General features: G+C 53.5%; 1 protein-coding gene across 12 annotated transcripts in view; it reads left to right on the plus strand.

Annotated features, from left to right (window-relative positions):
- The window catches only part of SZT2 (SZT2 subunit of KICSTOR complex), a 60536-nt gene that overhangs the window by 21450 nt on the left and 11299 nt on the right, over positions 1 to 27787 (plus strand). For 6 of the 12 annotated variants that reach the window (XM_040609973.1, XM_040609974.1, XM_040609980.1 and 3 more), the window contains 46 exons: positions 239 to 317; positions 675 to 772; positions 1025 to 1193; positions 1687 to 1801; positions 3232 to 3345; positions 3840 to 4037; positions 4157 to 4269; positions 4767 to 4908; positions 5445 to 5609; positions 5855 to 6059; positions 6277 to 6389; positions 6841 to 7099; positions 8526 to 8691; positions 8774 to 8866; positions 9051 to 9132; positions 9271 to 9552; positions 9918 to 10056; positions 10314 to 10430; positions 10549 to 10612; positions 10993 to 11178; positions 11250 to 11588; positions 11727 to 11916; positions 12296 to 12370; positions 12587 to 12725; positions 12962 to 13082; positions 13295 to 13424; positions 13540 to 13692; positions 13806 to 13908; positions 14289 to 14406; positions 14639 to 14750; positions 15206 to 15324; positions 15726 to 15890; positions 16496 to 16580; positions 17152 to 17202; positions 20794 to 20982; positions 21105 to 21302; positions 21664 to 21833; positions 22016 to 22182; positions 22616 to 22713; positions 23583 to 23715; positions 23827 to 23954; positions 24248 to 24375; positions 24880 to 25062; positions 25509 to 25779; positions 25992 to 26071; positions 26420 to 26545. In XM_040609973.1, the coding sequence (XP_040465907.1) occupies positions 239 to 317; positions 675 to 772; positions 1025 to 1193; positions 1687 to 1801; positions 3232 to 3345; positions 3840 to 4037; positions 4157 to 4269; positions 4767 to 4908; positions 5445 to 5609; positions 5855 to 6059; positions 6277 to 6389; positions 6841 to 7099; positions 8526 to 8691; positions 8774 to 8866; positions 9051 to 9132; positions 9271 to 9552; positions 9918 to 10056; positions 10314 to 10430; positions 10549 to 10612; positions 10993 to 11178; positions 11250 to 11588; positions 11727 to 11916; positions 12296 to 12370; positions 12587 to 12725; positions 12962 to 13082; positions 13295 to 13424; positions 13540 to 13692; positions 13806 to 13908; positions 14289 to 14406; positions 14639 to 14750; positions 15206 to 15324; positions 15726 to 15890; positions 16496 to 16580; positions 17152 to 17202; positions 20794 to 20982; positions 21105 to 21302; positions 21664 to 21833; positions 22016 to 22182; positions 22616 to 22713; positions 23583 to 23715; positions 23827 to 23954; positions 24248 to 24375; positions 24880 to 25062; positions 25509 to 25779; positions 25992 to 26071; positions 26420 to 26545 (6670 nt within the window). The remainder of the gene's footprint in view (positions 1 to 238; positions 318 to 674; positions 773 to 1024; positions 1194 to 1686; positions 1802 to 3231; positions 3346 to 3839; positions 4038 to 4156; positions 4270 to 4766; positions 4909 to 5444; positions 5610 to 5854; positions 6060 to 6276; positions 6390 to 6840; positions 7100 to 8525; positions 8692 to 8773; positions 8867 to 9050; positions 9133 to 9270; positions 9553 to 9917; positions 10057 to 10313; positions 10431 to 10548; positions 10613 to 10992; positions 11179 to 11249; positions 11589 to 11726; positions 11917 to 12295; positions 12371 to 12586; positions 12726 to 12961; positions 13083 to 13294; positions 13425 to 13539; positions 13693 to 13805; positions 13909 to 14288; positions 14407 to 14638; positions 14751 to 15205; positions 15325 to 15725; positions 15891 to 16495; positions 16581 to 17151; positions 17203 to 20793; positions 20983 to 21104; positions 21303 to 21663; positions 21834 to 22015; positions 22183 to 22615; positions 22714 to 23582; positions 23716 to 23826; positions 23955 to 24247; positions 24376 to 24879; positions 25063 to 25508; positions 25780 to 25991; positions 26072 to 26419; positions 26546 to 27787) is intronic. The other 6 variants (XM_040609978.1, XM_040609983.1, XM_040609979.1 and 3 more) reach the window with 4 other exon arrangements.

Below are 27787 nucleotides of genomic sequence, written 5' to 3' on the forward strand. Positions count from 1 at the left end.
GTGAGGAAAAGGAGAGTCCTGGAAAACATACAAAAGGGCAAGAGGTGTTACTGTGCCTGCAGTATGCTGATCTTCACACAGGCTGTCCTGTGCGAAGTGTCGCATCTCCCCATTCTCTGTGTGTAGCTTGTCTTGGGAAGGAAGGTGTTAGGGGGTGAAGGGTGTTGTTATTCTTGTGTTTGAGGCTTGCAGTATGGGTAGAGAAGTCCACTGTGTCTGACTGCCTCTCTGTTGCCAGGGTTCGTCTGTCAGAGGGTTTCCACTTTGCATCCAGCGGGGATGGAATTATCAACATGGTGCTGGAGCTGCCCATACAGGTGAGCCTGGTGCTGCAGCGTGGACGCAGTCCTTCGTTGCTTCTTCTGATGTGGATTCAACTTCCTGTGATGGGATTTCCTATTTGCCTCCAGAACACCCCCTTGATGTATACAGGGAGACCTGCCTCCTTCCTGGAAGTAAAGCAGCTTGTGTGTTGGTCATTTTCCTGTCGTAATCTGCAGTTGGAGTGCTGCTTTGCTGGGGACAGTGCTGTGCTGGAGGAGTGGGGCTGGGACAGGCTCGCTTTCTCCACCACTGCTGGTGGAGCTGGGTGGTGGGGCTGTATTGTACAGGGGGGCACTGAGTAGGTGTGGGCTATTGCTGCTGGCCCGGCTTACGCAGTGTCTCCCCTCCAGATTGATGGCTCAAGTGAGAGCAGCAATGGCAAAGAGCAGCACACCTGTGTCGTCCAATACATCCTCTTCCCTCCCCACTCCACCTCCACCAAGGACAGGTGAGGCTGTTGCCCTGCTCCCAGGGAGGGCTGGCAGTGGAATCACAGCTCCAGACTTGCCCTTTGCAGGCAATGTGGGAAGAAGTCCTTCGTCATCTAGTACATACAACTGGCTGTCATGGATTGATGGCTAGTTAACTGGGGCTTTATCTGCAAACCTAGGGTTTGTGTGGCTGCTCTCACGGCTCTGAGAGGAGCTGCAGTGGGCTGCTGGCTCTGTGCCATCTTGCAGGACTTATGTCTTTCTTCTAGCTTTTCCACAGATGATGACAACGATACAGAGGTAGAGGCCATCGAGGTGGACACAGAACTGAACCTGGTCACTGAGTGCTGGGTAGAGCCACAGAGCGGCCATGTCCACAGTACTGCTGAAAACTGGAAGCACCTCCATGGCTTGCCCTACCAGAAAATACCTAAAGCGGTGAGTCCCTGAAAGGGATAGGGGCACGGGCTCTTTTGTGGAGGTAGAAGAGGTTTATTGCAAGTGCACCGCAACACTGCAGGTGAATTACTGAGGGCCAGAAGAGATGGGAATGCTGTTAACAAGAGACTGAGATTTCTAAAAGAGGAACTGGGCTACTGGACAGAAAAGGTTTCTGGATTGCAAGGTAGTGGATGTAGTGCTGCTTTGGGATAGGTGGGAAAATACAAATTACTTTGTCAAGAGCCATTCTGTTGGAGGGGAGCAAACTGGACCAGAGCAGGGATTGCAGGCAGTACTGCAAATGCACCTCTTGAACACGGTAAAAAGAGGCTAAAGGGCTGGTGGAGAAGGAGGGAGCAAGGAGTGAGAATAGGGCAAGTCAGGGGATGAGATTATGAGTGTTTCCTCTCCTTGCTTTTAGACTGTTTTTTCCTGCATTTGAGGTTACTAATTCTGCTGAATACAGCTGAGCCTTGACTGTTTATTGCAGCTCTATCCCCGGGACCTTGCGTGCATTGCCACCATGTTGACCTTTGAGTACATCAGCCAGTTGTGCCAGAACAAGGACTGGGTCTGCCCTTCTTCAGACACCAAAGCTACTGAAGGTGAGTCCAGCATATATGTCCTAGCAGGTTTGATGGAGCAAGAGGCAGCTAGGCCCTGAATGTCTTGGGTCCCATTAAAGGTTTCTGGAAGGTGGAACAGGGAACAGGTTATTTTGGAAATTACTTTCTAGACTTTGATGGCTGTGGGTCACTTTGTTGCACTTGTGCTAAGCTGCCAGAGAAATGCGTTCATCCTGGGAAGGCCAAAAAAGCATTGAGGCTTTCTGCCCAGGCTGGAGAAGTGACTAGGTGACCCTGCTTGAGCAGGGGGGTTGGACCAAATGACTTGCAGAGGTCCTTTACAACCTCATCCATTCTGTAATTCTGTGAGAGGGGCTGACTTCTGGAGCACGTGGAAGATAAGCTCACCTATACAGTGATGGGCAGGGTAGGCCAGGGCAAATGGTTGTACAGCAGTTGTAAATGATGTGAAGGAAGAGCTTCTCTGTTCTCCGTTACAAGATACAGTTTCCAGAGCAGTTAGTGGGACACTTGCTTTCTGGTGGTCCTGTTCGTGTCTGGATCCTTTGTGAATGTGCCATTAGCCCACAAAGATAGGGAAGGGGACCTTAGGAGGTCTGGTCTGTCCCCTTTCTTCAGGATAGGATTGTGTATCTTACTTGACATGATAAATATAGTTCATTGAGAACTCCAGGAGTATGTGGGAGTTCACCCTTGTCAGGCAGTCTGTTCTAGAAGCTCATTATTTTTTGCTTTCTTGTCACTAGTTCACCCTATCCTAGATCTTTTGTTTGCTTGCCTTGCAGTGAATAACACAGCAGATATTGGGTGGGTTTGAGGGAGCCAAGATCATCCCAAAGGCTGGGGACAGGACCTCAGGGAACGTTGGCTCATATCACTGGCCCCGTGGGAAGGGCAGACGGCCAGGAAAACTCAGGGCCTGGTCCCTGAGGAAGAGGACTGGAAACAACTGCAGGGATGTGGAGACCCTGCCATATGGGAGATCTTTCCCAAGAGCAGGGGGGTCCTTGTCCCCGGCTATGCTGGTAATTCAGGCTGCCTCTGGCTCCCAGCACGGTTATTGCTCTCCAGCAGTGTTACCTGTGGTATTGATGTTCACTTCTTGTCCCCTGGCAGCTCTGGACCTGAGCTGTGTAAGGCCTCATGGTGGCTCCCCATCCCTCCTTGTGTGAAGGGGGCAATAAGCCCAGGGAGCTCTTACAGCGAGGTGTCTCTCTGTAGGTAGCTCACAACCTGCTGCAGCCTCCAGCAGACTTCGCCCTTTCACCACATTCATTCTTTGTATGCCTCTGCCCTCCCGAGCAGAGGGAGCTGGGCAGCGTTGCTGTGCACCTTCACTTGTGCTGCTTGCACTGTGTCTAGGGCTGGCTCTATGCATGCGGAGACGGCCTGGGAGGCTGGGCTATGTGCTGTGCACAGGCATGCTACATTCCCAATTCTTGTTGCAGATCCAGACATGGGGGCTGGTTTTCGAGTGCACGAGATTCCGTTCCAGTTCAACCTCATGAAGCTGTTGCCTAGGTGCCAGCAGGTTGAAATGTTCTTCCTAATGCTGACAAAAGGTAGGTGTCTCTTTACCACCTGCCTCCTCTTGTCCTCCCTCCATGGCTATGGGCACCCTGTCCTGTGTTTGTCTCCCTGTGCAGCAGGCGTGTGAGAGCTGCCATCCCTCTTTCAGTAGCTCAGTGCTGTTCTTCCCATCTCTGCTGCCCAGGGCTGTCCAGGCATATTGCTGTTTTTCTTGGGGTGATAGTTTTGGAAGAGTTGCTCTTGAAAATGTTAAACCCAAACTGTTACTCAGTGGTGGTGGTTTCTTGTCTGTGGTCCCAAACATCTCCAGCACAGTTACAGTAGCAGGGTGAGTCAGTGCAGGGTGGCTAATGGTGCTGGAACTCCAGGGCTTCCTCAACACCCTCCAAGTCGGCCTTGCAGAGGTGCTGGGGGAGACTCCTGGCTGTATAGAAGACTTTGCAAAGGGCTGTCTCTTGGGGGCCTGGGCAGGTGGTGGCTGTGGAGGTGCTGTCCCTGAAGCTGCCATGGTTCTGTTTTGGAGCAGAGAATGAGGAGGTGACCAAGGACTCTTCGTTTGTGCCCAATGAAATGCTACTAAACCTCTTCCATGGCTGCCTGCAGCATGACCTCAGTGACCGGGAGATCCCCATGGCTGATGCTGATCATGTGGCTTTCATGGAGCAGGTTCTGCAACGGGATCGTGATGGCCATCAACCCCCCTTCACACTCCCTGTTATCAGAGGTAAGGGCCAGGAGTGTGACAGTAGTGACGCTGAGAGCTGGGGTGTTTCAGGAGCCTTGCTTTCAAGTCTCTTCCTCAGCTGGTGTTTCTCAGGTTCATTTCTCTGTGCTCCCTTTCAGAAGAAACTCTGAAAGCCTCTGGGACCCTGGAGCAGCAGGATGCTTCTGCATCCTATCATCTTGTTGGCAGCAACGGCACCAGGGATATGACTGGCTCCACAAGTACTCTGCAGGTACTGCTACGATGCTGTCGTCCTCCTGAGCCCTCTCTGAAGGCAAGGCAGCAGCTGGTGAAGAGAAGGAGAGTTAGTAGAAGGCTTGAGGACAGATCGAAAGGCTGGTGTTTTCCCCATGCTTGGCAGCAGTTTAAGCTGTAGCCTGTGGTTGAAGCAAGCAGGAATCTAGTAGGGGTGTGTGTAGTTGCACTCACCATGGGCCTAGCCTGTTACAGCAGGACTGATGCTGTGCTGCATATTGCTCAGGAACCATGGGCAATCACTGCCTGGAGGTCAGAACCAGCCCCAGTAAAGCTGGCTAAGCATCTCCTGACTGTGTGCTGTGTTTCCTGGAGCCAGGCTGCTCTGAGATTGCTGCAGGGGGTGGACAGAGTGATTTCAGTGCTGTGCTGACCAGCAGTCGTGGAGGAATTTGCTCTGTGTAGTTGTTACCTGCCTCAAGGTAGGCCCATGCCACGTGCTGTGAGCTTATCCAGCTTCTGCTTTTTCGTCAGAGCCTTGGCAACACAGAGCTGCTTGAGGATGACGTGACCCTGAGTGACACAACAGGGCCCTTTCCCCCACAGTGGCGGTGTTATGCCAAGCTGGTCAACCCGCAGCACGTGTTCCTGACCTTTCTGCCAGCCACCTTCTCAGGTGAGGCCATCTGTTGTGGGGAGCAAGAGGAGGTAGCAGTCCCAAGCATCCCCTCAGGAAAACAGCAAAAGCAGAATCAGCTGTGGTAGGACAGAGGGAAAATTGAACAGCAGAGTAGACTGAGTCTTTTTGCACCATGTGGCCAGGAGCAGGGTGGTGCAAAGTGTTAAATGTCTTGCTCTTATTTTCTTGAGCGTGGTGCTTCCCACATAGTGTTTTTAGGCAGGGGATGTGGCTTTGAGTTGTTTGCTGACTGCAACCATTGGACTGTTTTCCCTGTAGGGCTGTTAATGAATGGAGCAAGGACTATTAATGGGATGGTCTGGGAGAGTCCCTGCTTCTGGCCATTGTCACTGGTCTGACTTCCACTGAGCTGCTGGTGAAGGCTGGTAGGCTCAACTGGAGGTACTCTCTGGAGCTGCTCCCACGCACAAAATCCCACACATGGCAGGGACATCTGCCCTCTAGGGAATGTAGGTGGAGGGGTTAAACTGTTCTCACTGGATAGAGGGTGATTTTATTTTATTTTCTTCCAGATGTACAGAAGCTGATGGCTTGTGGGTTGGACAGACCTCCGAAAGATGAGAGTCGATCTGGAGAGGATAACGTGGGACCTGTCTGTGCAGAGCGAGTCAGGGTTGAGGCTGACGAAGGGGACGCTGCAGTGCCGTTACCTACCCTCAGCATAACACCAGCCCATGGTACTGCCTGCAGGACAGCACCTTGCTGAAGTATTAGTATTAGTAGCCTTGCTATTCCCAGTCTCACAGCTGGGCACTGCACTGAGTGGTTGGGTGCTGGCTGAGAATGGCCCCTGAGGTTTGAGTAGTGAGAAGCTTGTAAAACTGATACCTACCTGTGGCTGCTGCTGTGAGGGCTGTGACCTCTCAGACCAGGAATGAGAGGCACCTTGAAGGCCTTAATCTCAGGATTGTTTCTTTTGCAGAAGTGAGCCGTGACGCAGGGGAACAGGGTGGCCCCTCGCGGAGGGATGTGCATATCTCCTTCTGTCGCCAGAACTCGCAATCTGAGCTAGGCGAGTGCCGCCGATTTCGCTGCCCCATTTACATCTACAGCTGCTCTTTGGAATTGTTACGAGAGCAGCTTGTCAGCCCACGGGCACACCGTCCTCCCCGAGACATCTTTTTCAGGTAATACCATACTTGATTCCTAATCAGAAAACGGAGGACCTTTCTTGACAAGAGGCTGGCTGTAGCTGTGCTTTATTTTCTTGAGGGGTTTTGCCTCTCTGCTTTATATCAGCCACTCCCTGTGCATGCCCTAGGGCCCTGCTTTACTGGTACCAGAGCCATTTGCAGTCTAAAATGTGTTTCATTGGTGCTGAAGGCCATGGTTCCTCTTTTCCAGGTCCCAGTCTCTGGAACGTCCTCCTACTGCTGCTTGGCTAGACCACAAGCATAAAGAGTTGGTGAGTTACTGCACGCTGCTGCAGGAGCACTCCCACCAGTGCTATGTGAAAGGTGAGGAGCAGAACAGTGGGAGCCGAGGCAGGGCTGGGCTTGGGGCTGGACCTAGGATCTTCTTGTATGAAAGCAATGTCTCATTTTTCTAGTGAACTTACACTGAGCAAAGGGAGGAGCTGTAGGACTTATCCTCCCACCAGGAGGGATTTAAAGATGCCTTAGTGCGTTCCCTATGGGCCTTGCATAGGCTGTTCCTGGACTTGGGGAGGGTACCTTCTGACATTTTCCTCTCACCTTCAGGGTGGCAGATCCCTAGGGCACTCTGGGATGACACAAACCTAGGCTAACCTGTAGGATTAGGCATCCTGGCTGAGTCTTGTCTCCCAGCACCTGCACTGGTTGCGAGTCTGTGTTGGAACTGGGTGAAAATCTATACGTGGCTATTGCCTGACTCCCATGGCCTTGCATCCTTGCAGCGGGGCACTCAAACACTGTGTTTGATCTGTAGGGCTGTTCAAGAGCCTTCAGCAGTCACACAGCATCAGCTCCCAGGACCTGCTCACAGCCATGGACTACTGTGAGGAGCTGCTCCAAGAGATTGATATCACCAACTTCCTGCTGACAGTGTGCAGCCATGTCCGCTCGTTCCGAGAGAGCCACCAACATTTCTGTACGCACTCCAAGACAGCCAGCTTCCAAGTGGGCAGCATAGAGCAAGAGGAGGAGCAGAGCTCTAGGGAACGGGGTGTCTTGGTCTCTGAATCAAGGTAGGGGCCCACCTTGGTGTTGCTTCTGTTCTAAGCATTGGGCCATGACAGATCTTTCTTCAAGCATCTTCTGCTGCCTGCTAGAAATGATGTAGGGCAGGTTCTAACAGAGCCATATGTAAGAACAGGTATTTCTGGTGGGATATCCCACGTGGTATGGTGTCCACCAGGGCCTTCTCTTTTTTATAATCTCTGGTGGCATCCAACCTTTTGCTTTCTCTTGTAATCTTAGCTCATTACTGTCCCATCTGTCCTGAGCTGGAGGGCAGTCTATCTCCAGGTAACCCTAAGACTTGTTTCTGGACAAATTACACATCTGCTGCTGCTTGATTTGAGTTGGCTATTGACTCTGGTGAAAATGACAGGCTTGTTATCTTTTTCTAATGAAGGAAGCGTGATTTTTTTATATTAAAACTCTGGAAAAAATATCACAAGGGAGATAGCAAGGCAGAATCGGAATATGCTTGATGTTAACCTTCTGTCTTTCTAATCCCTAGGGTATTTATGAGGTTTGTATAGCTTCTGGAAACTTATGCAGGGGAAAAAGTACTCTACTGTGCCTTAGTGTCTGTCAAAGCAACACCCTCTTTACGTTTTTTGTCCTGTTTGCACTTGACTATCCTCAGTTCCTTTATGTGAATTCACTAGCATTTGTTCGGAATCCCCAGTCCTATTTCTTCTTATACTGCAAATCATTGGGATGAGACTGTGGTTTTGAAGACCAGTCAGTGTTTGGAAAGTGAGATGACTTCTTCAAGTGCTACTTTCCCAGAGAAGAACTGTGGGAACTTTTTTTTTTGTTTGTATGATTATGAGTCACCTATCCCAATGCAGACTGTATAAACTTTACTGAAGGATGTACAGCTTGTGACACATTGCACCCAGAGCTCCCATTTGTATTACTAATTCAAGTACCTGGGAGTACTTTGACTAACCAGCATCCCACTCCCCCCATTGCTTTATCTGAGTTTTAAGGACCGATTCTGTCATGGAGCTGCTGAGTAAGTATGGGCCTGAGCTCTGCGCTGTGCTGCCAAGATACTAGGGGTGCCGGCGTGGTGGTATTTGCTGTGAGGTGCCCTGGACTGGGTGTTGGTAATAAAAATTGATCCAGGCCTGTCCCTACACTCAGCCACACGTCTCTGTTTCCCAGGGTGGATGTGTAGTGTGGTGTAGAGTACCTGGCAGTGGGATCAGCATGGTTAAACTACCTCTGGTCTGGCTTCAGACAGCCTGAGCTCTTATGTGGGTTAGTGGGTGGCAGGAGGATTTCTGCAGCTGTAGGGGTGGGGGCCGTGTAAGTCACGTTGTGTTTACACAGATGAGGTGTGGGGAACTGTGAGGTGGGATGCTTGCAGGGTAGATAATATGTATAACTAATCTTGTTTCTTGATTTGCCTGTCTGACCTGTCCACAATCCTGTCAGTGCGGAAATGGAAGACTACAGCGAGCAGGACTCCCATAACATTGCTAGCCCCACAGAGGAGCCAAAGAGCAGTGTAGGTACTAGCTGCTGTTCAGAGTTTCCCCTCTCCCTGCTGGAAATTGGACAGCCCTGCCAGGCGCACCCTGACCTGCATAAAATTATCCAGGTGAGGAATGTGGAAGCTCGACTTTGCTCCCACAGGAGAGTGGAGTGGAATGTCTGCTTCATATTTGGGATTTCTCTTTTAGGAAAAATTCCTGGAAATTGGAAGCTTACATTTCAAGCCGGTGCCATCAAATCCTCACTATTTCTTCTATTGCCCACCCTCAGCCAAGAAAGAGGTAGGCATGGTGCTGCCTTGGCAGGCACCTAGTCCTTGTGGGGGGAAGTAGCTTTACCTGGTGTCAGTAGCTTTACTTGGGGCTGGCAGGTGCATGGGTAGACTGAGCCCCTGGGGGCCCCATCAACAGCCTGCTGCACTGCCTGGCATGGTTCTAGTATCTGCCCTTCCTCTCTTTGTCTCAGGAGGAGGCATCTCGGGATCAGGCAGACAGGAAAGGCAGTGAGGACATGGAGGGATCAGAGGCAGAACTGGCAGCTGAGGAAGGTAATATTTGCTTACTCTGTCCTGGAGAAGAAAACGTCTGTAACCTTGCTGTGGTGATGCCTTTCAGAGTTTGGCTGTGTCTGGTGGGGTCCCTGGGGATGTGGGCCTGGTTTGCTAACAGGGGACTGTTATCAACAGGAACTGTGTCAGGGTGCTGCATCGCCACAGAGAGTGACCCAGAGCTGGAGGTGGAGTACCGTGAGAAGCTGGAGCATGAGTTCCCAGACACAGATTCCCTCTCAGACTCCAACACAGTGAATCAGGATGATGACTCCTTTAGCGTTTTGGGAGGGGACTCACTCAATGAGCAGGAGCTCCTGGAGCAGGAGATGCCCCCACTCTTTGTGCACCTTACCTGCTCAGTGAAGCTACGTAGCCAGCATAGCTCCATGCCCGTGCAGTCGTTGCCAACTTGTCTAGGTAAGAGCAAGCCTTGCTGTGAGGTTAAAGGGCAGTAGAGCTTCTGTCAGGCCCCTGCTGGGTGAGCAGCCCCTGGAACAAACATGCTGTATCCTAAACAGCAGTCCCTCAGGACCAGCTCTCCCTGTACGGAGACCCCCTGGATCTCCCAGCATCAGACAAGGGCTTTTTCACCAAGTCTCCCACTTGCTGTGGGATTGGTCATGGAAGGTTGAAAGAGTCATGGAGGACGGTGACTTTCTCGAACGTGTTTGGGTGTGTGGGACAGCCACCTCTTGCAGTCTCTGTACTTGCCATCAGGCTCTGTATGTGTGTAAGCAGAGCTGTTTGTTGCTTGATTCCCTTTGTCTGTGATTTCTGCTCAGGGGAGGTTCTGGGCTGCCTGGAAAGTTGCCAGGGCTTGAACACCATTGACCTGGGGGACCTCTGTGTGACCCTGGACATCTTTGTGCTGACACTGCCCCTGGAGATAGAAGTTGTGAACGCAGACATTCTGCACAACAGGTAGGTGGAAAGAGGCCCAGTCACTAACCAACCCTCTGCCTTCCCTTCGCAGCCAGCCAGTCTCCGCTCCTCTCGGTGTGCTGAGGCTCAGGATTCTCCCTCTTGCAGAGCCTGCCACAGCCCTAAGAAAACTAAAATTTTTCCAAGATAGGCTCACCTTCTCTAGAGGTCCCTTTTTCACTCTCTGGAATCTGTGTCTTTTTATCCTCTCTGGCTCAAAAGCTGATGCTCAGCCTGCTTGCTCTCTCCTTTGACAGATGCACCTCAGAGAGCAGTGTGTCCTTCACACGCTCTCCAGGGCAGCCATCCTCTTTCCGCTCGGATGAGGATATCATGCACAACTTGGAACGGCTCCCGTCCACAGGAGATGAGAGGTATGCCACTGCAGGTGTAGCAACTCCCTCATGGGTTCCATTTGCTGCCTAGGAGCTGCACTGTGGCAGCTGCACGAATGAGAAGGACTGGCTGGTTAGTTCTTCTCCTCTCTCTTAGGCACCCTGCACTTTCCAACCTCCCTGGAGTGCACAGGCAGGCTATTGAAGCGACTATGAATGAGGTAAGCCAGCCTTGCCTGCTTCTTGCTTCCAGCTGAAGCAGCGTGGCCACAGTGCACAACTGCTGCTGCACGCTTCCTAGCCTGCCCCAAGCTGCAGCCTTTGCCAACTGAACTGACTAGCAGGCCTTGCTGGTACCACGCAGGCCATTGGCCTTCTGCTCCCCAAAAGTGTGGAATTACCCTGATAAAATTCTTACTGCAGTTGGGGTGGGACAGGTAGAGCTCTCTTCTAAAGGCCTTTTCTTAGGTATGTAGAAAGAGATGAGAGATGTAGGTGATGAGAGGGGCTGCTGTCATTCCATCGGGACTTGGACCAGAATTGGGGCAGCTTTGCAAATACAGGTCACCTAGGTCTTGCTCTGTGTCCTTGCTCTGCTCAGATCCGCTGGCTCCTGGATGATGAGATTGTGTCTGCCCTGCGCCACTCACAGGTGATCAGCACCTCAATCCTGCACCGGGTGGCCACTCACATCTATAACTCCAAGGGGCGGCCCAGCTGCCACAGCGAGGTAGTGCTACTCCAGTTTGTCTTTGGACCTGAGCACTCTCTGGAGAAGTTCAAGGAGGTAAACAGAAAGCCCTGAAGGCAGCATCATACACTTAGCTAGCAGGATGCTTATTCTTCCCTGTATTGCAGGAGTTCAGAAGAATGGCTCTGCCAGGCTACATGCTTAATGCCGAAGGCAGTGACTACCACTACGTCTCCATCAGCCGCCTGCACTCCAGGCGGGCAGCTCCAAACCCTTCGGGGGCACCCTGCTTGCAGCAGCCAGCTGGAGGGGGCACCAGGACAGTCCTGGGCCAGGCAGGCCAGGAGGGGAGCAGTGAAGCAGAGGCAGAAGGCTCCGAGCTACATCATGCAAGCTGTGTCCTCCCAGAAGAAGCCCGGGGTCTCTGGGGGTGGCCAGAGAGTGAGACAGGCATCGTGCCAGACACAGGAAACCTCGTAGGCGGGGGCAGCCACACACAGGATGAGGTGAGAAACACTGAGCTGGTCTGTTGGTGGGATGGTGTGGGACACTGGTAACAGAAGGTAGAAGGTTGCTGGAATATGATGGGACATTTTTCAGTGCATGTTTTTCTGGTCATTTTTGCAACCTTGGCTTGTGTGCAGGTCCCAGGAGAAGTCCTAAGCCTTGAGCAGGGCAGAGCACCTGGCCATGACTCCCTGGAGGAGGCAGCTCCAGAGACAACCATACAGTCACTGCCATCCTCATCCTCTGAAAAGGGCAACAGTGAGAAATCACTATTGGTGACACCATCTGCAGCAAGCCTGGCTGACTCTGTAACACAGGGTAGGGAAGGTAGGAGCTGCGATTGTGGGCAGGATGTACCTCAGCCTCAGGAACTTTTAAGGGAAGAGGTCATTTCTGGCTGTGGCATACAAAATACGGCTGCTGTTCCTGTTTCAGTCCCTAAACACCAGAATTGGTACCCAGGACTGTCGGTCTCTTCCTTGCCAGGGTGCTGGCAATTCACTTCTTAACAGTACCCAGAGTACTAGGCTGTGCTGCTGCACTGATATCCCTAATGACATGAAGTTCCTGGGGACTCCAGTAACGGCTGCAAGGGCCCCATTCCTCAGCACTCTCTTCTTGGCCTGTGGTGTAATGTTTCTCCCGCGCATGGGTGTGTGAAGGGGCTTAGCAAATGCTTTTATGATCAGACACTGTCTCTTTGCAGGCTCCAGCAAGCAGCGTCCCAGTCGCGTGCAGAGCCTCGTGTCGAGCCAGGGCAGCATGGACTCCGACCACCTGGGTGAGTCTGCCAGGGTAGGGGTGACCAACGGCACGCAGCCAGACACTGGCAGTGACATAGTAGTGCGGGGGTGGGGGACGACTGTGTGCCTGGGCTGGGGTGACCCCTGTGCCCTGAGGACAGGGCTTGTGAGTGGCTCTGATCTCCCAGAGCCTGCTGTGCCTGGGAGGGAGGCTGGCTTGCCAGGCCTGGGACTGATGTGAGGATACATTGCAGGTTACGATGGGGGAAGCAGTGACTCGGAGTATGAGGAGGCACTAATGAGCGACCAGGAACCCAGATGTCCCCTCATGCCGGATTTCTGGCTCATCATAAAAATCCTGCAGGACCGAGTGGAGGTGTATTACCACACACGGTAAGGAAGGGTCCCCTATCTGGCCACTGCTTCTCTGTAGCAGGACCTTAATGCCACTCAGTCATCTCTGGACAGGATCTTCTCCCTGCCCAGTGTGGGTGGGGAGCTGCAGGACTGGACTGATGCTCCATAAGGGGAAAGCTGCCATCCTTCCTCACTGCGTTCCTACTTGCAGCATACAGGGACAGTCACTGTCCAGGTGCCCTGCTGACCCCTCTCTCCCCTTCCTTGTAAAGCAGCCTGAGTGTTGAGAAGGCAGCGGCAGTAGAGACAGAAGAGGAGCAGCCAGGGGAGTGCCAGAGTCTCAACCAGGTGGTGGTGAAGAAGATCAGTGAAATCTGCAGGGTTGTCAATCAGGTAACAGATCTGCAGAGCTGCCGGTTATGAGATGGGACCTCTGGAGGTTGTCTGGTCCAGGCCCAGCTCAGAGGAGGGCCTGGGGAGCCAATTCAGCTGGTAGAGCTTGGGGGTCAAAGGAAAAGGGACACAGCTAGCCCTAAGCCTTTCCTCTGTGCTGTCTTTTGTGGGCTGTGCAAGCGGTAGAACCAATTTTTTCTTATGCTTTGCAGCGCTTGCTGCTGCAGGACCTGCATGACAGCCACATATGCAACTCATTACTGGTGGCAGAAAGTGAGGAGGACATCTGGAAGAGTGAAACACCCTATACTTCATACAGGCAGCGTGTCATGCCAACAGACGGTATGAATACTCCCTTGGCCATGTCTCAGCAGCAGTGCTACTGCCTGCTCATGAGTGGCTAAAAACATGGTGACTTCCATGCTATGGCCCCAGCTATGTCCTACATTCTTTGTAGATTACTCTGTAGAGGAGAGCTACCAGCCCCGGGACTACCTGGCTGCCACCATGCAGTTCATGCCGGGGCACTTTGCTTGTGATGTTGTGTGGAGCACACTCATCCACGTGCATTCACGCCTCAAGATGGGCCCCAACATGGGGGTCTCGCGAGGTGCGTACAGCCCAGGTTCTCTCTCATTTTGTGTGTCCAGAGTCTGGCTTCTGGCCAGGTTGGCACACCAGAGACGGGTATGTGGGATAGCTAACATCCCACATTGCCCACAGCTATCCAGGCACTTCGCTCGGTGCTCAACGCCTTCTCTGTGGTCAACAGGAAGAATATGTTTGTCTACCAGGAACGTGCCACTAAATCTGTTTTCTACCTCCGGTAAGAAGCCAGTGTGACTTGTTGGCCTGACCCTGCCCTGCTACGTGCGTTATGGCAGACCGAGGGCTCCTTGGGGCAGAAAGTGTCTGCCCAGCCTCAGGGACCCTGCTGCGAACCAAGCAGCAAATACCTGATTTCTGATGAGTCGGTCACATCAAACCAGGCCCCTCCTGCTCTCCCTGTGCTAAGACGTTACATGGGAGGGGAAAAGATAATTTTTTTTGAGGGAGCCAGAGAGCAATTTTTCCACAAGCTCCATATAGTAAGGACTAATCCCCAAAAGTGCACAGGGGACAGCAAGGAAGACGTGGATCTTCTGTGGAGGTATGATGCTGTTGTCCTTGAAAATGGAGGCTGACTTGTCTTTCTCCTGTATTCAGACTGACTGAAACCACCTACAGTGGGAAGGTGTGGGAAGCAGAGAGCATCTTTAGTCCAGCATCTCGCTCGCTGGCACTGACACGCAGCCAGGAGCCCATTTACACTGAGGATCTAACGGTGAGTCTGCTGTTCTCTGGGAGTGGATATGGGTGCTCTTGGTCACAGGAATGGAGGGAACTCAGTAGGTCCAGCAGCCTGGATTTTATGTAGGATAAAACTTACATTGTAGATTTGTGGAGTTGGGATAGCAGTGGGTGGGTTCTGCTTGACCTTGCTGACAGCCCAGGGCAATGATGGAGCTAGAATGCACATGGGAGCTGCTGCCACGTGGCTGTTTTTGCTTCTCCAGGGTTCTCGTTCCTCTCTGGATGCAGCCTCATGCCGTAGTGTGGACTCTGCCCGCCCTGTGGGACAGATAGACAGACACATCCAGCTGATGGTCCATGGTGTTGCCCCAGCAGGTAAAGCGTTACAGCACCTGGCAGCAGATGAACTGTGCTGATGTGAAGCAGAGCAATAGAACTCTGCTCCCTGCCCTCTTTGCTTGAAGAGCAGAGAAAATATCTCTCTCCTGAGCAAGCTGCTCTGCCTTAGCTCAGAGCTGTTCTCCGTTCTTTCTGGATGGGAATGTTAGGAAAGGATCCATGGCCTACGATGAAACCTCCTGCAGACTGGGTGGCTTATGCCAACTTTCCCAATGCAAGAGGGCATTTGTCTTTGCCTGCTGTATCAGCAGTCTCTTGTGATCGTGAAGGGGTAGAAAAAGATACCTGAAGAAATTGGTGGTGGGAAGGACATGTTCCCTGTGGGAAGTGATAGTGAGGGTGCTGCATCCTGAACAGGCAGGGAGGGTTGGCTGCGGTCATTCTTACTGGATGGAGTGAAGAAGCTGCATGTATCTCTGCTTACTTGTCAGGGCCTGAGATCACAGATGAGCTGGTGAAAGTGCTGCGCAGACGCCTGGATGAGGCCACCCTGGATATCATCACTGTAATGCTAGTGCGGAACTGCAAGCTGACCCCAGCAGATGTGGAGGTACCTCACCGGATACCTGCTCTGCTCATCGCAGAGCCTGTAATACTTTTTGACCTGTCTTAGCCTCTCCTGACCCAGGGAAGGGAAGGCCAGGGTTGGTGTGCTGTATCCCATTCCCTGCTCTAGTGCTCGCTCAGGCTAAGCGTTCACCAAGGTATATGCTGTGTGGGTGCCAGGGTAGGTGAGAGATCCCGTTTGCTGGTGGTTGCAGCGTGGCAGGGCCTCCCTGTGAGTACCCCTGGAGTAGCTGCCCACATCTGTCTCAGGGTGCTGTCTATGGGCCTGGGTTCTGCCCACCACACTCTCCCTTCGCCTAGCCGGCTGGCATAATTCGGATCTGTATCAGAGCCCCAGGGCATCCTGTTGAGCCTCAGCTGAGTTCTAAAGACTTGTCTCTGCAGTTTATCCAGCCTCCTGGGATGCCACCCACAGAGGTCCTGCAGTTTGCACTGCCACCCTCTGCCTTGCCTTGGCTGCATGCAGTGGCCTGCTACCTGCGCCAGAACCTGCTTATCTTTCTGCACACCCCAAAGTACACGGATAGCAACGTGGAGCACCACTTCAAGGTGAGGAGGGCTGTGAGCCAGGGCAACGGTTTGCCCAGCTTCTGCCTGCTCCTGGGGGTATTTGTTGGGGCAGATCCATCGCCATGTTCCCAGCTCTGCCATGTAGTGTTAGGGATGAACTGACACTGAATACTGAAGCTTGGAGGAGTTTCACAGGACGGTAAGCAGTTCCTGTTTGGACTGGACTTTCACACAAGCGGTCACTTGCTGTGCAAAAAGCAGCAACCACAAAGCTCATATCCACAGTTGTTTCGTAGGAGCATGGGAGAAGGTCCCCTTGCAAAGTTGAGCTTGGCTCCTTGCATGGCTCTCTCAGATGTAAGGACTGAAACATCAGGATTAATAGAAGTTTGGGAGCAGCTACCCACTCCCTCAGCATGGCCATGGCAAAGGTAGAGGGGGAGGCCAGATGTGTAGTGCTGTATAACTCTGCCTAGAGCTGTAGGGGGTTTCTTCAGCCCAGCAGTGGTGAAGGCTGTGCAGGCAAATGTTTTAAGTAGGCCTGGATTGTTTGCTGCACCTGGGGATGAGCTCTGCAGACATGTTGGCTTCTGCTTCCAGTTAAGACAAGTTCTCCAATCTCTCTTATTACTTGCTCTCCTTAGCACTACTTCAACCACAGTGGGAGCATCCCTGATCAGGATCTCTATCTGTACAACAAGCCAGGCGGCCAAGGCACTGGTGGAAAAGGTAATCATGCTCAACTCTTTTTTTTTGAGTTTTCTGGGCAGGGGGCTGCGTGTTGGGGAGCTGCTTCCCATGTTGGAGAGCTCTGAGTGACTGAGGAGGGCTGGTGCTGGGGTATTCCCTCGATGGCTTGGAAGTGGGCAGGGTGTGTGCTTGGGGGACTGCACACCCTTGCATGTGTGGTGGAGTGAGTTAAGGCGTCCCACAGAGCAACTTGCTAAGCTTGGCCTGTTGCTGTAAGAGCAGTTCTAGGTTGCAGTAGCTGTGGGGCAAGACACAGCGAGACCTCAGTAAGTGTGGGGCACAGAGGCTCAGTGGGGCTGGAGGTGGGATCAGAGACAGTTGTTGCAGGAGCCTTGCTGCGAAGGGGCAGCTGGATGCAGCGTGTAACTGAGCATGGTCTGTGGGGGCAATGTCCTTGCTCTTTCCTCCAGACTGCTGGAGGAGGGATTGGATAGGGCCCATCTGCAGCGGGCTGTCATGTCATGTTTTGTCCAAGCCATGTGGTCTGTCACCTGGCCATCATGTGTCTTGTGCCCCTTGTGCACTGTCTGAATGTTCTTCTGTTGTGTAGGTACCATGTCGGACCTTGTGCAGCACCTCTTTCCACCCTCCCACTTCCAAGGTAGCACCTGTGGCTCCAAGTGTTACTTCAATTCCCTCTCCTGCACAGCTCCCTGGCCCCTTTGGTCCCTGCTGTTCTTGTTTTCCTTGTGTGTGGCTTCAGCTCCGACTCCTCTGTGTGTTTGTGTGTGCCTGTCTGTTTAGCTGAGCCTCCTCTTTTCTTGCTGGCTGGATAAATGAGCAAACAGAACCTGCTGCCTCGAGATGGCAGTTCTGCGGTCCCCAGCTGCTGAGGGTCTGTGTGCTGCCCTGTTAGCTTGCAAGCAGTGAACTCCAGAATCCTGCACCATTTTTTCCCACAGGTCCAACCAGGCATCTACTCCCTGAGCAAGACGGGAGTCATGATGCTTCAGCCGTGGTTTCACGCTCCAGGGTGCAGCATCACCACTGTCCCAGTGGCTGTGTCCTGGGATGGGGGGTTCCCTTGCATACCAATGGGCTAGAGTGGCCAGGCACCACTAGATGTGTACATCATATTTCAGTGAGCCTGGGCCAGAGAGGGCTCAGAGGCCATCACAGATGGGAGGTAACAGCTCCCTAGCACCCAACTCCTCTGCGGAGTGCAATGGATGACTATGTAGCCAAAATCCAGCACAGCAGGCAGTAAGGTCCTTGGCAGCTCTTGGTAACTTAACTTCTTCCTGTAGTCCTGGAGCTCAGGTCTTGAGTTTCTTACCTGTTTCTTACCTGTGATTTAGGAGTTGCATTTCGGCTTCTCTGTGCTCCTGTAGCAAGACTGGAAGCCTTGTCCCCTGCAGTGGGGAGGTGAGCCTTCCTGCTGGTGGGGCAGGGGCAGCCATCACCTCTTCCCTGAGAGACCGAGCTGGCTGCAGGGTGCTGAGTGCTTGGCGAACCAGCTCTGTCTCAGGGAGCACCTGCAAAGGAGGAGTCTGCTCCTGCAGCTGCTGATCTGGCCTGCTTGAAAGCACTGCCATGGATGCTCCCTCAGAGGGGTGTGTGTCCCAGCACACACAAGGAGGACATGGGACATTGTGCTTGGTTGTTCCCATGTCCTCGCCTCAGATAGACTGAAGCAGAACAGAGGTACAGGAATGGAGGGGGGGGGGGCACTGAAGGGACTTCTCAGTGTGATAGTTTATCCAGGAGGAGAAGAGGGGAGTGATTACATCTTGGTCTACAACTACCACATAAGCATCCAGTGCCATTTTGTGGGCCTGAGGCTGACTGTCAAGCCAGACATATGAGGAGTTTGTGCCCTTTACTGTTTAAAGAAGGAAAATCTGCTTGGCAGAGCCGATATTCACTGTCATGTGGGGCAGATTTGTGGCTTTTGATACCTCTGCATCAACACCCACATCCTGGAGAGCTGCCCTGCTTCAGCGGGAGGCTGTGTGGGGTGGGAGAGCCCCTGTGTGAGACTCCCTGCCCTGCTCTGAAGGGGAATGAGTGTGTGTTATGTCCTGGTCCCTTCCACCTTTGATATTTAGGAAATTACAAACTTCTCCAACGTTTGCTGGGTAAAGGGTTGTTTCTGTGCACGTCTCGGGGAGAGACATGCTGGAGGCTGTTGTAGAGCACCTCTGAAACAAGGCAGCTCCTGTACTTTTCTCCAGGTGGAGGGGTGCTCGTAGATGTAGATTTTCCTTTCTTCAGCGTGAGTGCAAGTGAGCTGTCCTCTGACTTGAATGCCCTCCTTTCTGCTTTGGGAGCTGCTCTGTCCATCCCAGTGCCCTGTCCCTTGCATCTGGCATGTCTTGCAGTAAAGCTTGTTGCAGGGCTTAGGCTTCGTTAGGAATGATGGAGGCCAGGTGGTTGTGCTGCTGCTTAGACCTGGGCACTGTCATGGTTGAACCTCGGGCAGCAACTAAGCCCCACACAGCTGCTCGCTTACTCCCCTCACAGTGGAATGGGGAGAGAATGAGAAGAGTGGGTGGAAGTCAGAGGACTTGGGGTTTAGAATAAAGACAGTTTAATAGGTAAAGCAAAAGCCACACATGCAAACAAAGCAAAACAAGGAATTCATTCACTATTTCCTGTGTTCAGCCACCTCCAGGAAAGCAGGGCTCCATCATGCGTGATGGGTTACTTGGGAAGACAAACACCGTAACTCTGAACGTGCTCCCTTTCCTTCTTCCCCCAGGTTTATATACTGTCCCCCCTTCCTTCTTCTTTCCCCGGCTTTATATACTGAGCATGACATTCCATGGTATGCAGTATCCCTTCAGCTAGTTCAGGTCAGCTGTCCTGGCTGTGCTCCCTCCCAGCTGCTTGTGCTGCCTGCTCACTGGCAGAGCATGGGATATTTGAAAAGTCCTTGGTTTAGAGTAAGCCCTACTTAGCGACTGCTAAAGCATCAGTGTGTTATCAGCATTCTTCTCATACCAAATCCAAAATACAGTACTGTATCAGCTACTGAGAAGAAAATTAACTATCCCAGCCAAAACCAGGACAGACACAGTCTGCTGGAGCTGGATTTGTCTCAGCACAGGGAGGGCACCCATACTCCACATGGTGCTGTGGATCCAGTCGGGTACAGTTTTGCTGCTCTGTGGCAGCACAGTCTGGCGTCACTCCTATCCTTGCTGGGATGGGGAGGGACGGAGTATGGGCTCAGCAGTGTTACGGGGCTGAGGTTGTTTGCATCTGGTCATATCGCCCTTCAGCAGCCTTGGGGCAGCTTTGTCATCCAGCCACCTGAGTGCTGGCTTAGTCAGTCAAGGGGCTTTGAAAGGGAGTGAGAGCATCCAGGGTTACAGCGTGGGGTTTGGACCTCACAGCTGCATCCTCGGTGCCCTGGCTGCAGAGCTGGGCTGGGGGGAATGAGTGGGGTCCCGTTTCTGCTCCGGTCCGTAGCAGGGCTTCTCCTTCTGCATGGACCTGGGCATGTAGCATGTGGGCTGTGAAGCAAGCGCCACCCTGTTGCTCTGCATCTCTGAACTGTCCTACTGTGTGTGCGTAGGGCTCAGTGTAGAGAGGCTACAGGTAGGGCCTGAATTTTACTCTGCAGCAACTCCAGGATAATACTAGGTGTCCACCTGCTTTGTCCCCAGTCCTGCTGACTGGAGTGCATGGGGAAGGCACCTGATCTTATACAGGTGTACAGCAAGGAGGGGGCTGTGAGTGTCATCTGCAACAAGGTGTCATGTATGCAGTCTTCCCCTGCAGGGAGTCAAGGTCCTCCACAGCCTGGAGAGAGCTACTGGAGAGTGTCTGGGCTCTGGGCTCTGTCCCTTTAAGAGGGTAGGGGTGGTGAGCCCCATCCTGGATCTTTCAGCATAAAGGCCCTCCTGCAGCAAATGGGGATACTTTTCCCTTGTATATGGGGCTGACAACCTCGGAAGCTCCTGCAGGGCAAAGCAAAAGCTGCTGTGACCCTGCAGGAGAGATTCCTGGAGCGATGGGGACACCCTGTGCCAAGCACCATGCTTCTCACCCCAGCTCCGCACAGGCACATCTAGCCTCTGCTCCTCTGGCTGTGTCCCCTCCTTTGGGCTCTGCCTGCCACGTGGCACTGTGCAACCCAAGCGGTGACATGACGGTCCCAGGTGTGGGGTGGCAGGCTGCAGGCAGGGCTTGTAGGGGTGTACTCAGTGCTGGGCTGACAGAGGCTGCCTCGGGCTCTCCCCCGCAGGAATTGCATGCATTGCGCTGACCTTCGTGGATGAGCACGGCAGCCCCACCTCGCTGCCCCACGGGGAGAGGCCTGACCCTCAGAAGCCGCCTTCCTCTTCGCCCGTTGTGGGCCCACTGCAGGACACCGACTTCGAAAGCCTCACTGCAGTCAGCCAGCACCAGCCAGAGGCTGGCACCCTGCATTCAGGTAGGGAGTGAAACGGGCCACAAGCTGCTTGATTCCCTGCTGCCTCTACATCCCCTGGGGCACCTAGGAGGGCTGGTGAAGGTGGGGATGCAGAGGCACGCAGGACTGCCCTTTCCCCACAGAGCCCTGCGTGCTGGTGCGCCTGGATATCTGGGAGAAGGGCAACATCAGCCTGCTGCAGCTGTCGGAAAAGCTGCGCGGGGCCCTGCGCCATGCTCTCTGCGATGCCGTCATGGAGTTCCTCGTGCTGCCGGCCCCGCTCTGTGTGGAAGCCACCTGCCCCCTGGGTGCCGCAGACCTGGAGGAGCTGAGCTCTGCAGGTGAGAGCCTGGCCAGGATGGCCACCTGGAGCCTCCAGCCAGCCTCGCTCTTCCCACCTGGCCTGCAGGAGCTTAGCTGTGCTGGGGGGACTGGGGGCTGGAGGGCTGGGAGGGAGGGAGCTGCTCTCCCCTCTGCAAGCTGTGCTGTGCGATGTCTCTGGGAAGAAGTGTCATAGAAATTAGGGTTGGAAGAGGTATTTAAAGGTCTGTCTGCTCACCAAGACTGAATCCACTTTGCTGGGTGTTACTGAGGGCACTTTTCTCTCCAGCCAGGCTCCAGCCAGCCAGAGTGGGGTACGCGGGCATACCAGCGGTATCGCAGTGGGAGCCTCTCGGGGTCTGATTTGTTTTGTCTCTGCAGGAGGCCTAAGGAGGACCATGTCAGAGACCAAGGGCCTGGCCCTGGCGACTGGTGGGGCTGGCAGGAGCTGTCCTCCACCCTTGCACTTCACGTCTGCCCCTTCATCCAGCTCTGGGGAGCCAGTGACACCCACGAGCAAGCTGGGACGCCGCAGTTTCTGGGATATGCTGGTAATCTTACTGAGGGACCAGTGGGGAGCAGGGCCTGTAAGTCCTCATGGTGTGTCAGGCCAGGAGGAGTGGAGAGGAGGGGTCTGGCTGGGGTCAGGAGGCTGGACTGGTAGTGGGGACTTTTGAGATCAGGACGCTGGGCTGTGCATGTGCACAGCATTAACTTACCCCCTTCTCCGCAGAGTAAGACAGAGTCCTCGGAGCTGGGCAGCCCCAAGACTACTGACGACATTGTGCTGGAGAGGCCAGAAGAGGCTCGCACAAGGCGACGGCACAAGACTGAGAGTGTTAAGCAGCACCTGAGCCAGGATCGGGCCACAGCCACAGCTGAACTAGAACAGGCCCAGAGGCAAGCACAGCCAGCAGCCGCGGTGTTGTTCCCCTGCATCTGCTGTACATTGCTCTGTAGCCTGACATGCTGCTGGCTCTACATGTGGCTCAATCCTCTGGATCACATCCCCTTTCCTTGTAGTTTCTCCCTTACACAGCCAGTTAGGGGAGCTGCCTTTCACACATAAAGCTTTGATCCTTATTGTTGGAGCGCTGCTGGGAGCACTGCTGCTTCTTCCTGCCAGAGATCCCTTCCCTGCATTGTGTGGCCCTGTGCAACACCTGACATCCCTATGGCTGCTACCCAGAGGGACCAAGCTCAAGGGCTGTAACAACCTGAAAAGGAGGCTCCCCAGGCCCTGCTCTGGAGCCAGGAGGGGGCTGTTGCACCTGTGTACCTTCACTGCTGTTGGCTGATCTGGTATAACTATGCTTCCTTTCCCTCTTCCTAGGCGGCGAGCCTGCCAGTTGGAAGAAGGAGATGTGGGTACCATGCACCCACTCTTCAATCAAACCTGCCAGCAGTGGATGGCATTCATGAACCACTTGGGTATGTGTCTCAGGCACCAGCTCCTCCACATGGGCTGGGAATGAACCTTTCTACCCAGAGCTCCAAGGACAAGTCCTTCATATGGCACCATCTGCCTTCATCCCTTGCTCGTCTTTACATAGTATGAACCCTGTCTCTCCCTGAACTTCACCTGGGTCCCAATGGTCTCAGGGCCAGCATCAGCATTATAAAGCTGTGGCATGTGTCTGCACATCTGAACAGACCCGCTAAGGCCTGTGGTTGTATCTGCCATGCTCTGAGCCCAGGGCTTGCTGGACTTGGATGCAGCTGCTTTGGAAAGCCCTGGCCCCAACAGCAGCTGCTGTAGTGATTTAGCTCCCAGATGTAGCAGGGAGGGAGGACCTGAGCCTCTGCAACGTGCTCTGGGGCTGTGAAGCTGCAAGGGAGACCCCCACTCTTGCAGGGAGAGAGAGGAGGAGGGGTGCCCTTCATAGGGTGGGGTTTGGGGCAGTGTGGCTGGCCTGTTGCTGCTTTCTGGATACCTCTCGCTTTGGTCTCCCACACCTCCTGCTGGCAAGGTAGAGCTGTCTTCCTCCCCTGATAAGGAGTAAGCCAGGGAACAAGGAATAAGCAGGGGAATAAATTGCTGTGCTCAGGGCATGCAGGGAGTTTGGTCCAGGTTCTGCTTCAGGCTACAGCCTGACACTAGGAGTTATTCCAGCCTTTGTCTTCTCCTCCTCCCTATAAGGTCCTTGTACTCCAGCTCTGCCTACCACAGTCCCTGGCAAGGCAGGAACTTGGCCTGCACTGGGCAGCAGGGCTGCCTTAGCCTTCTGCACTGCCCAGGCGGGCAGGGCTTAGCTCTGGGGCAGCTTGGCACCTTGTACAACAGTGCTGCTTCTGTGCAGGGTGCCCATCGGTGCAGCAGTGCTCGGTGGAGATTGTGTCCCGTTTCCTCCTGTCCTCCATCCTGGTGGAAGTGGTGAGCCTGGTCACCGCCCTGGCGAGCGACACCACTGTCAAGGTGTTTGAGCAGATCTGGTGAGTTTTGCGGTTTATAGGGGGCTGTTTGGCACAAGCAAATGCCAATCAGCTCTGCCAGCCTCTCCTCCCATGGCTCTACTTGTCAGCCACCTTTGGTGCTCTTTGCAGCTACCATCGGGGCACCACCTTCCTGCCGTATAAGCCTGGGCAGAGTGCCAGCCCTCGCCCTGCAGCCGTCAGGCACTTCATCCTGCTGGGACGCAACTTCCAGCAGTGGCGTTGCAGCACAGAACAGGGTAAGTGCTCGGCCAGGGTCCACGGGACTATGTGCTGGGGGCTTTTGAGGTGGGAATTGTATGAGCAGGGTTCCTCTCCTTGCTGGGACAGACTGCTCGTGCCCTGAGGTGGGCAGTGGATTGTCTTATTTTGAGCTCCTGAGACCTTATTCTCAAATTGGCTTATAACTCCTTATTTCAAGACAAGCTGAGCAGTACTCTGGCAAAACATCCTGTCATGCCACCTTAATGGTATGTGGGATGTAAAAGCAGGATGAGCTGGTACCGAGGGTCATAACTCTGGCTTCTTCCAGCTCACAAAGGGCTCCAGCGCTTTGAGGCCATGGAATTCAGCTCAGCAGAGAGAGGCTCTGATCCCAGCCTTGGACGAGACCTGGTGCCCCGGCAAAGATTTCTCTTCATGGAGATCATCGACAAAAAGGTAGCAATGGTGCCTGTGTGGTGGTGTCTCCTGAAAGCCAGGCTGTTCCCAGCTGGCCCAGGGCTAGAGAGAGGAGCAGAAGAGTACCGCTGCAGGCAGCCAGCCTTCCCCAGGCAGGTGCCCTCAAAGCAGCTGTGTGAGATGTCTGCTTGTGCTGCAAGCAGAGCTGGGAGTTCCCTGCCAGTGCTCTGGGGAGTGCCGGGGAGCAGCAGCCTTGCTGTTTCTGACTTCAGCTGCCCCACTGTGGGCTGTCACGGTCCTTTCCCTACCCACAGCAAGGCCCACAACAGGCTGGGCGCTTATGCTGGCAGTGCAAGTACCACCACCACCAGTGTGGCTGTTAACAGCGAGGCTGCAAATGACCTGTTGCCACTCTCCCTGTCCCAGCCTTGTCATCTGGAACTGGCTGCAGCAAGTACCCAGAGCACCTGGGGCAGCCCATGTCACCATGCAGGCCCTCTCTGAGCAGGTCCTTCAGCCTTTTTCCCCTTCCTCTTTCTCCAGCTGACACTCTACACCTACAACTGGTCTCCAGACCTGGGGGCCAACCTGAACTGCTCCCTTACTCGCCTGCTGCAGTGGCAGAATGCCCGGTCCCACATCGTGCACTGCCTGCTCAGCCAGAAGCTGGGACTGTTCCACCACCACTGCTTCATGGACACACCATGGCATGAGGACAGCAAGCAGGTAGGGCACCCTGCCAAGCAGGGCAATCCTTTCCCCTTCAGGAGGAGCCTTAGCAGTTTGGGGGGGGTCTGCAGAAGTCTGCAGGCACTTGTGTGCTGGTTGGCAAGGCGTCCCCAGGTGCTCATGTGTCCATCTGTAGCTGCGTCCAGCCGGGCTGTTGCTGTCTGCATTTTCAGACAGCCAGAGGTGGCAAGGGAAGCCAGGTCCTGCTGCTGGCAGCACTTTATTTGTGACTGGATTATTTAGGGTGGAGGAGGCTGTGGAATGGGCTTCCCACTGCACATTGGGGCCGTGCTGGGCCAAGGCTTGCTCTCCTTGGGCCTGATGATGGAGAAGGCTAACAGACATGTCTGCAGATGGCCAAAATTGGGTTTAGTCTGTTCTTGTGGGTTCTTGCTCCAAGGCTGATAGTAAGGAGGCTTACATGGCTGTATCTCCTTGCTTAGGAGCCAAATCCTTTCCTGAACTCCACTTTGGAGGTAGACGCGCTGATTCGGAGCTCCAGTCCCCCACCTAGCAAGGAGCAAGGCCGGCTGAGCAGCTCTGCCCGCAGCCTGCCATCTCTGCACTTCCATCCCGATGTGGTGCCCTTTGACGAAGCTCTGCGGGATGTTACCACCATCAAACGCATACCCCACGGGCCTGACTTGGGACCTTTTGACCCCGTGTCTCGGCATGGGGCCCAGTTCTTGGAAATCAAGAGCATGGAGAGGAAAGGTAAAACAAGGGGCCTGACGCCACAGGAGCCTGTCTAATCATCTTGCTCCTGGAAAAGGAGCTCAGAAAGTGCAGAACAAGTTCTGGCAGTGGGGACAGTTCTCAGCCTCTGTCAGGGTGCTGTGAGGAATGGGTTATGTGTAGGGTGGGAGTGGAGTGGCAATATCTGGGGCTGTGACTTGACACTCTTGTGGCTGCTCTCTCTCCTCCAGAACTGGAGAAGCAGATGAAGATTGAAAATCTCTTTGTCACCTGGCAGCAGAGGTCGGCGCAGTCCAACATGCCTATCAGTGTGAGTGCAGCCCAGGCAGGTGGGCGGCAGGCTGGGCCTTCCTACAGCACGCCGGGGGCACCAGCTTCCCTGTGCCAAAGGGAGCGCTGGAGCTCAGGGCAGGCTGTGTGTTGGGGATGGTGTTTGGCAGGGCAGTACGTGCTCTCTGTTTGAATTTTTGGGGTTACTGGGCTCTAGCAGCACGCTTGGTCACGGGGCCTCGCTGCCCAGCACTGGAAGGGCTGTAAAGGAGGGGGTTCCCTCTGGTGTTTGATCTCCGTTTGAGCAGCAGTGCAGTGTTGCAGACAGCTTGTTCCCAGGCTTGATGAGGGATGTGTGCTGTAACCGTACTCCTCTTGCACTTTGCAGCTGGCAGACCTGGAGACCCTGAAGCAGTCCTCGCGCCTGGTTCACTACTGTGCTACCCCCTTGCTCTTTGACCCGGCCTTCCGGCAGCAAATCCAGACTGACCAGCAGGGCAAGGTAGAGGGGAAGGTGAGTGTCAGCAAATGTCGGTGGGGTTGGGCTTTGTGCACTGAGGCAAAGGATGGCTTTGCAATCTTTGCCCAAGATACGGCTGCTCTGAGCTCACTCCTGCTTTACAGGATGAGTTTGCACCCTGTCAGACGGAGGCTGAGAAAATCCTTGGGTCCTCAAAGCCTTTCTCTGCAGCTGCACCATCCCTGGGGAAGACTGACTTCGTTTTTCTATCCAGGGAATTCAGGGCTGAGTCTAGTGAAGCTACCAGAGAGCTATTTCTGGTACTGATCTGCTGGGGGGGCAAAACTTCCCTTTATGCATTCAGCAGCCAGACCTGGTAAACCTTTTCTGGGCCCAGCAAATAGCTAGAACAATTGAAAGCAAAGCAGCTGAATCCTGAGCAGGTTGTAACTTGACAGACTCTAACCAGTGTCGATCCTGTACCAGCTGTTTGTGGTCTATATGTGTGTCAGAAGGGAAGAACAGGCTATTGTAATTTGTCTAGATGTCAAAAGGATTCTGACAGGGTCTTTAAGCAGCGATTACTACAGAAATTGAGCACTGGCATGTGAAAGGAAAAGTATCATCACAGAATGAAAACTTCACTTTTTTTTTGGAACAGAGCAAAATGAAAATTGGTTATTCAATTTGAGGAACCAGGCAGCAGGGGTTTCAGGGTTGTGTATTGGGTTCTGTATCTCCAGATCATTTATCGCAGTACATATGAGGTGCCAAGCTTTGCGATGCTGTGTGGCTGTTCAGATTGGTTGGAACAGAAAAAGACTGCAAGGAACTGAGTAGCCTGTGAAATGAGAGCTATTGTGGGAGCTGGGACCTTGCTCCTAGTAAAACAGAGCACAAGGTGGAGAGAAGTTTGAACTCCTCCTGTATTGTACACTGACTGCAGAGCCTGTACAGAGCAGACAGCTCACCAAATTTCTTCAATTTGTGAACAGCTGGATATAAAAGACAAACTGTTCAGAGTGCATCAGAAAGGGATGTTAGGCGTTCCAATACATTTTTAACTGGCGTGTTAGTGTCTTCACCTGGACAGTAAGTGTGAAACCAAGCATCTTGCGGCAAAGGCATGGAACTAGAGAGACTTGGAGGTCAGAGAGTAGCCAGAGAGATTCCATGTAAAGAGACTGCCTCTGGGGTAGGTGAACAAAAGACCAGATGGAAATACATAAAAAGAGCCACAGGCTTGGAGTAGAGAGATCAAGAAAAGAAACCACAGTCTCTTACAGCACAAAGACA

This window comes from Falco naumanni, chromosome 11 (genome assembly GCF_017639655.2).
Source record: "Falco naumanni isolate bFalNau1 chromosome 11, bFalNau1.pat, whole genome shotgun sequence".
In the NCBI taxonomy this organism is placed as follows: Eukaryota; Metazoa; Chordata; class Aves; order Falconiformes; family Falconidae; genus Falco; species Falco naumanni.